Raw genomic sequence first — 8,343 nt, forward strand, 5'->3', positions numbered from 1 at the left:
CTTTCCCAAGCCCTCTCTAAGTTTATTGAAATTAGCTCTCTTGAAGTCCAAGACTCTAGTTTGACTATGTTCTATTGCTTGTGCTTCCATAATGTTGAATTCCAATATTGCATGATCACTACCTCCCAAGGTTCCTGTGGCTTCAACACCTTCTATCATTTCATCTCTGTTAGTGAGAATTAGATCCAAAATGGCTAATTTAACAAAGTAATTTCTAAAAGCTAAAATGCTTATTGTGAATAAAATGACAGTTTGTCTTTACAGAATGAAAATGTGCACCAGTCTGTTAAACCACAAATTCTCTCAGTATTTGGAGACATTGCTCTTGCAATTGGAGGAGAATTTAAAAAATACTTAGAAGTTGTATTGAATACTCTACAGCAGGCTTCTCAAGCCCAGGTTGATAAGGTAAACAATCTTTGGGGCTCTCATATGTTTGAGAAGATACCGTGTTTCCCCGAAAATAAGACCTACCCCAAAAATAAGCCCTAGGTTTGTGGCAAGGTGCACGCCTAAAAGTCAAGCTAGGGTGGGGGTGGAGCTGCCCCACACGCCCCGCACCTGCTTACCGTTGCAGCCAGGCCTCCCATGCCCCGACACCTACCTTGCCGGCCCACTTCTTCTGTGGCTGCTCACCGCCGCTCATGCTCGTGTCACCCCCGGCCTCCATTTCGCCATCAGAGGCCTTCAGGAAATGCCTCTGCAGCTCAGAATGGAACTCCGGATTGACGCGTGCGGCACCTCCCAGCCTGCATTTCACCATCAGAGCAGGCTGGGGGTGACGCACACAAGTGGCCGCAGAAGAAGTGTGACGGTGGGGCTGTCAGCACCACTGCGAGGTGAGACGGGGTAAGACATCCCCCGAAAATAAGATCTAGTGCCTCTTTTGGGGGCAAAAAAAAATAAGACTGGGTCTTATTTTCGGGGAAACACGGATGGATGGATGGATGGATGGATGGATGGATGGATGGATGGATGGATGGTAGCTAGAACAGTAATCCCAAATTAACTCCTTTTTATGTTTGGCCTTAGTCTGATTATGACATGGTAGACTACCTGAATGAACTGCGAGAGACCTGCCTGGAAGCATACACAGGCATCATTCAGGGTCTGAAAGGAGATCAAGAGAATGTACATCGTGAGTCCCTTTTACATTTTCTCAAGTACCACAAATATTAACCTGTGCATGAGATTCAGTTTCTGCCATTGTTTACTCCTGTTAATAATAATGGGAAATTGTCAGTGCAAGCCTCTTAATTTGCTTTGTTTTTAGATTGGAGCTATTGCATTGTAGAACGTGGTTGTATTTATTCTCCTTGTATGAACTTTCAGGGTATTTTTGGTTGTCAGAGGTGGAGTTATCATAAATGGCCTATTTTTACAGTCCTGGCCAAGTTACCAGATGCCCTTTGTTTACATCTATATTTTTACAAAAAAGAATAACCACAGCCCTTTCCCAACTTGAAACAGGTACATGCAGCAATGCTACTTTCAGTATAGGTTTCCATTTAGAGCCCCTCTTCCTGAGTTCATCCTGAACAGTTGTAATGTTTCCTGTTTAAATATACATTTTGGGAATAGATTGGTGTGTACCCAGTCCAGTCTAAGAAATCAGCAGATTTTCAGAATAGTGAGGCATTTTGGGGGTGAACAAAAGTTTTCAGATTTGGGAAGATTTAACTTCTGTGGGATTTTGCCCTTTCCTTTCAGTTTGTATTAAAATAGCATACAGTACACAATTTTAGGCAAGTAGCTATAGAAGATTAGAATATGTGTCAAATTTTTAAAAATGTTAAAGGATTCTTTTCCTCAACTATTAACTTGCATTAAACTCAACTGAACTACCATAGGTTAAGGAATGATGAATGTGGAATAGATAATGGCAGAGGCAGAAGGACTGTGTTTTCTAAGCAAACCCCAATGCTTTATTTCTATAGTCCCACAAATTCATGAATCCCTTCTGTTCCAGCACACTATAATCAATAAAACCTCATGAAACCATTCAGTGTTATTAGAAGCTTGAGTCGTCAGTCACATAGCTATATTTTCCCTTCTCTCTCAAATACTGCTGTGTTTCTCATGTAGAGATATGCATCAGTTTTTGTATGAGCACTAAAAATAGTTTTAAGCTAGCATGTACAAGGAAGGTGTAGAGGCAATGCCAGAAAAAACCAATATCTTTGTAGGTTGCCTCTGATTCAAATGAGGCCCATCACTGAACAGGATGCTAAGATAAACCTTCCAGAATTGTTGATATTGATAGGAAGAAATAAACCTATAATGTAATCCTATAACACTAAATTATGCTTCCTTTTCAGCGGATGTGATGCTGGTGCAGCCTAGAGTAGAATTCATCTTGTCTTTCATTGACCATATTGCTGCAGATGAAGATCATAGTGATGGAGTCGTAGCCTGTGCAGCAGGACTGATAGGGTAAATGCTGAAGACTTACTTTGTGCTTGGGCACAAGGGTAGCTTAAAAGTCCCACAGTGAATCTTAGTCTTGCCTCATATAAAGATGAGATACTTTACCAAGAGCTTTTTTTTTTTTACATCATAAACCCCCAGAGCGATCCATAGAGGCTGGTAACTCCATCAGCAGGTTCTTCGGGCAGTGCGGGGATCTGGAAGCTTGGCCGGTTGTGACTTCTCAGGGAAGCATTGGTGAAATTGGCAAACTAAATCAGGAAGACTGCTTTGCTTGGTTGAGCTGTTGCTTCAATAGGTCTTGGGCAGCAAGTTGCTCCTGTAAGAAATCAACAGCTCCTGGGACAGATGAGTCTTCTGTGGAGTTGTCTGGTAATACTCTTGGGTGTGTTCCATACAGAGCTTGAAAGTGTGTCATTGAAATTGATATGTGGAGAGAGTTATAAGAAAATTCTTCCAGGAGCAATAATGATGGCCAGTTGTCTTGGCTGTAGGTGCATTAACACCTCAAATATTGTTGGAGCAGCTGGTTAGTCTTCTTTGCCTCACCATTCATGACCGGGTGGTGGGCTGAAGATAGGCTGACTTGAATATTCAAGAGCTAAAACGGTGCTTTCCAAAATCTGAATTGGAACTGTGGGCCTTTATAAACTCACCCTTTTGTAAAAGAACACCTCTGATTGCTATCTCTGAAGCATCTGTCTGAACAATAAATCTCTTTGATAGCTCTGGATGCTGAAGTAGGGGCTGATGGGCAAAGAGCTGCTTTAACTCTTTGAAGGCTGTTTGTTGCGTGTGAGTCCAAGCAAATCTAACTCCTTTCTTTGTTAGTTAGGTAAGCAGTTTGTCTTTATGGGCAAAGCCAGGGATACATTTTCTGAAGAAGTTTGCAAGGCCCAGGAAATTTTGAATGACTTTGGCTGTGCAGGGAGCTTGCCATTCCAGCACTGTCCTGACTTTCTGGAGGTCCATCTGGATACCATTTGTGGAGATATGGTAGCCCAAGAAATCTAACTGTGCTAGATCAAAGGCATATTTTTCTGGTTTACCAAAGAGGTGGTTGTCTCTCAGTCTACTCGGAACTGTACACATATGTTCTTTTTGCTGAGATTCATCCTCAGAGTAGATCAGGATGTCATTCAGATAAAGGACTACAAATTTATCACTGAGATCAGAAAAAAATTGGTTCATAAATCTGGAAAATATTGCCCCTGCATTGACCAACCTGAATGTGATCACAGTGAATTCAGACTTGCTATACCAGGTTTTGAAAGCAGTTAAGTATTTGTGGCCCTCCTTGGTTCTAATGAGATTGTAGGCATTGCAAAGATCTATGTCATGGTTCCGACAGAGAGAGACGAATAAAGCAGAACTCCGAGGCTTGAGAATTCCTCAAAGAACATGTTTATTAGTTACAAAGTATCGGCACGGTCAAAAGTGAAACCAAGTCTGAATACACAAGTAACAATTTCCCAATACAACGTTAAATGTCCCACCCATAAAACTATGCAAGCAACTACGTTCACCAATATGATTATTTGGCGGGGTTTTTATGCAACGCCCAGTCCCTAGTCTCCGGAGCAGCTGATGACCTTGGTTCCCACGGGACAGAATATTATTTTGACTAATGAAGCACCTGGGCAACCCCCCTCCCTCCGTTCTATGTGGCAACCTAGAATGAGAAGAAAAAATGGCTGCAGCCATGCTCATTTGTAGAGTTGACAATCTAACCTGGTAAAAATTTGTGCCTTCTGCAGCCTGTCCAAAAGATCTGAAATTAAGGGCAGTGGATAGTGGTCTCTGACTGTCACAGAATTGAGGGCTTGGTATTTGTGGACCATACGTGGAGGGGGGCACTTCATTTGTGTTTGGTGTGTTCAGGTCTTGTTTCTTGAGTACAAAAAAGGTTGGTGCTGAGGCTAATTTTGAAAGTCTAATAAAGCCCTTTTGAAAGTTAGAGACTAAGTACTGCTTCAAGGTTTCTAATTCCTTAGCTGGCATTGGATACTGTCTCTTGGCAGGTATTTTAGCACCTGGGATCAAGTCTATGGCACAGTCACAATCTCTGTGGGGGGAGGACTGGGGCTTCTTCCTCCCCAAATACGTCTGCAAACTCTGCGTATTTGCTTGGTAGGTTGGGTATCTCCCTGCTTGGGTTCAGGGTTGGCTGGTGGGGGGTTTTGGACTGCTGATCACAATGATGGAGACAGGCCAGGTCATAAAATGTAAAAGGACGCATCTTCCAACAAATTGTGGGGTCGTGGGATTGTAATCGTCCACACCCCAAAATGACTGGAAAGTCCAGGTGGTTAGTCATGTAAAGAGTTAACAGTTCAGAGTGCTTGGCTGTGGTTACAGTAAGTGCAAAGGGACTGTGGAATGGTGTAATAGGACTCAATTTCAAAAGCTGACTATCAGTGGTTTCACTTGCAAGGGAAACTTCAAATGGGCTATGGCAGGGGTAGGGAACCTTGGCTCTTTTATGACTTGTGGGCTTCAATGGGCATACACCGCTGCATTCTGGACCAGTTGCAACTTCCAGATGGTCTTCAAGGGCAGCCCCATAAATAGTGCATTGCAGTAATCCACTTAGGGGGTGACTACAGGTAGTCCTTGAATTATGACTACAATGGAGCCCAGAATTTTGGTCATACAGTAAGTTGAGACACCATGTGACCAGATTCAATTTTACAACTGTTTTTACAACAGATATAAAGCAGGTCTCTGCAGTTGCTAAGCAAACCACATGGTGGTCAAGTGAATCCAGCATATCCAATGGGCATTTTCTGCCAGAAAACTACAAAAACAATTGTTGCAAGTTGTGGTCACGTAACCACGGGTTGCTGCGTCTGGTTGTAAATGTGAGCTGGTTGCCAAGTGCCTGAAGTATGATCATATGACCACGGGGGAGATGTGCTGCAGTCATAACTCATAAGAGTTAAACTCAACTACCCACAACAGGGGTGTCAAACTGCCGGCCTACAGGCCGGTTGCATCATGCGGAGGCCGCACCCACCCCAGCTCCAGCAATGCGAAAAAGTCACGATACGTCGCAACACGTGACACAGCGAGTTTGACACCCGTGAGCCTCAGCAATCATTGAAATCAAGTACTGGGAGGTTTTTCTTTATATTCTTTGCTTTCCACAGGGATTTGTGCACAGCATTTGGGAAAGATGTCCTCAAGATGGTAGAAGCTAGGCCCATGATACATGAATTACTAACTGAAGGAAGAAGATCAACGACGAACAAAACAAAAACCCTTGCTACCTGGGCCACTAAAGAGTTGAGAAAACTGAAAAATCAAGCTTGGTAAGGAGGCTCCAACTTTTTTGTTCTTTAAAACATCTGAGTTGTTCCTATACAGTTTGCATTAGAAGTTGGGAGAACTAATGTAAGGCCCAAATATGTTAATTCCCCACTGAGTAAGCTTCAAAATGGTGTAGGAAGTAGCGTTTGGATTGTCGTCCCCATGGCCTTTGTCTTCAATGTCCTCCTATTCAAAAATTCCTTATTTCTTTCAAGACCTGCTTTAAAAAATGTAAGAAATCTTATGCAACGTGATGTGACAAATTGAAGTGAAAAAGTTGTCTAATAGGAATATTTGTTTAAAAAACCCGCAATAATGAAACAATCTTATTGCTACTAAAGAAATTGCAAGTGTCTCTTTTTATATTACACTGCATTGCCTTATTTTTCTTCACTTACAGATCTTTTACTGTTGGGATGACACCTGAGACCCCCACTGGAATTCTCCAATCTATTGAGGAAAAAAAAAACCAACCCGAAGTGAGGAGTGTGCACGAATGCTGAGTGTTTGGGAATGAGAGGATGCGTGAGTGAGAGGCTTAAACACACCAAGGTGAAAATCCAGCCACGGCAAATGGCAAAACCACTGTTAATGGAGCTAATCACTGACTTGAATAGCAGCAAAACCTTGTCATTGCTTGCCTCCAGGAAGTAGAAAATGATTCAGTACAGTCTCTTCTGACAAGGACTAATTCTCTGTCTTTTGGACAGTGAAGAGGTAGTTTACTTAGTCTAGGACAGAGAAAAGCTAGCTTCAGGTTCAATTTGAGTACTCACATAATAAGGTCTGGCTTTTGTTGTTAGAGAGGAGAAGATGGGGTCCCCAGCCCACCAGTTACCTTTTTTCAGGAGGGAGGGGAGTTTTTGGACACACAACACTGTCATTGCTCAAGACAAATGGGAAGGGTGAAGGATTTTCTTTCAAGAGAGAGAGTGTGTGTGCGTGTGTGTGAATGAGGCAGTATCTACATTCTCAATTGCAGTTAATGTTTCCCAAAAGAAACACTGAAAAGATTAGCAGTTGCATTTCCTAAACTCACACGTTCAGTCTACTTGAAGTGGCAGAAAAGTATGAGATTTGAAGGGGGGAGGGGTAAATAGAAGTTGCCCCATGTAGGGTTTCTTTAGGGGATTGTAGGTGGGATGTTCAAAGCTCCCGTTGTGACTTTTTTCACAATCTTGTTTCAATAAAAAGCGCCTTTCCTTCCTGAGTTTTGTTCAACTGTGAATGTAGAAACCCAGGGTGGGGTGAGAGGCGGGTAGGGTGTCCAGAAGACATGTTAGTGGAGACATTAGGATCCAGTTTTTCCAAATGGGATGTGAGGCTTTGAAACAAAACACAACTTTGAATTGGTGATAATAAAAACAAGTAAAAGGGACAAAGCCCCTTTTGCTGTGAACAAAGCCTGAACCATACACAATTGTGCCAAAGAATTTTTTAAAAGTCTAAAAAAAAAAACTTTCAGGAAATATTGGATTGCAAAACTGAAGTTGAAATTAAATGTTCAAACAAAAAAAAGATAAAAGTACAATTTGGAAACTGCTTTGCCTATTCTCTTTATTTGGTTCTGATATGGGGTTAGTTTTATATACTGAAGCTTACACAGGATGGCATTTGTAAAAGGTTATATTTTTCCACTGCAGTTGAAGGTTAATAAAATGGTGTCAAACATTCCCTCCCCCTGTACTTTTTCTATTACTCTTTCCAGCAAACAGGAAATCTTTTTCCAACCCCTCCCCCCCAAATTGGGCAGCTGTATACTGTTATCTATATCTGTTAAAAATCTTTAGTTTCATATATTTAAAATTTTTGTTGCATTATAGCAAGTGGGCAGAGACAACTATTTTCTAAATATTAAGGATTCCTAAAAGCAGAGGGAGTGAGACACACCAGCTTCTAACTATGTAGCTATTGATGCTTAGGGGCTTTCAAAAGATGGGTGCTTTTTATGCTTGCCTTGTAAAATAGGGGATTTAATCCTTTCAAGAAGCATTAAACACAATTTTTTAAAAAAAACCCTCACCTCCCTATTCTCTGTATTTTCTCACGCTCATCTTGGGATTCTCTTTGGTTACCCATCCTCATTGGAAAGCAAGCATGCCAGTTTCTTATACAGGGTATCTGTTGTGTGCCTTTCAGTGCCAGGTTCAGAATTGTAGCCCCAGGTGCCAATTTCTTGAACCAGTATACAAAACAAAAACTAAAGACAAGACCAGGTGGCTAAGCAGGTAGTTCCCAGCATGAGTCTCAAAGATGGGCTTTTATGAACCTGGTTCCACCTTTTTCTTTTTCTTTTTTTTATTGAAAATTTTATAAAATTTTACAATATAAATCCCCCCCTTCCCCTTCCCACCCTTCCACCCCCCCTCCCTCCCCCCTCACTTCCCAGTGCCAATCACAGGGTTAACAACATAATCATACTCTAATTAACATTAATCAACTATTAAAATAACATATCTGTAACCTCCTTTAACTCTCTTTTAAACAGTACAATTATTAAAAACAATAATAATAACAACACTTTAATAATTAAAAATAATACTAAATAAAATATTCTAACCTTTATACAACCATAATATTCCAAAATTTACTCAAAAACCAAATGAT

At 41.3% G+C, this 8,343-nt stretch overlaps 1 protein-coding gene across 1 annotated transcript in view; it reads left to right on the forward strand.

Moving 5' to 3' along the window:
- The window catches only part of LOC107295607 (importin subunit beta-1), a 74,839-nt gene extending 67,572 nt beyond the window's left edge, over window positions 1-7,267 (forward strand). The window contains exons 18-22 of the mRNA XM_015824921.1: window positions 265-408; window positions 1,033-1,138; window positions 2,319-2,433; window positions 5,577-5,738; window positions 6,137-7,267. Of these exons, the coding sequence (XP_015680407.1) occupies window positions 265-408; window positions 1,033-1,138; window positions 2,319-2,433; window positions 5,577-5,738; window position 6,137 (528 nt within the window). The 3' untranslated portion in view covers window positions 6,138-7,267. The remainder of the gene's footprint in view (window positions 1-264; window positions 409-1,032; window positions 1,139-2,318; window positions 2,434-5,576; window positions 5,739-6,136) is intronic.
- The last annotated feature ends 1,076 nt before the right edge of the window (window positions 7,268-8,343 follow it).

The sequence above is a fragment of the Protobothrops mucrosquamatus genome, unplaced genomic scaffold (assembly GCF_001527695.2).
Source record: "Protobothrops mucrosquamatus isolate PMUCROS unplaced genomic scaffold, P.Mucros_1.0 scaffold2415, whole genome shotgun sequence".
NCBI lineage: Eukaryota > Metazoa > Chordata > Lepidosauria > Squamata > Viperidae > Protobothrops > Protobothrops mucrosquamatus.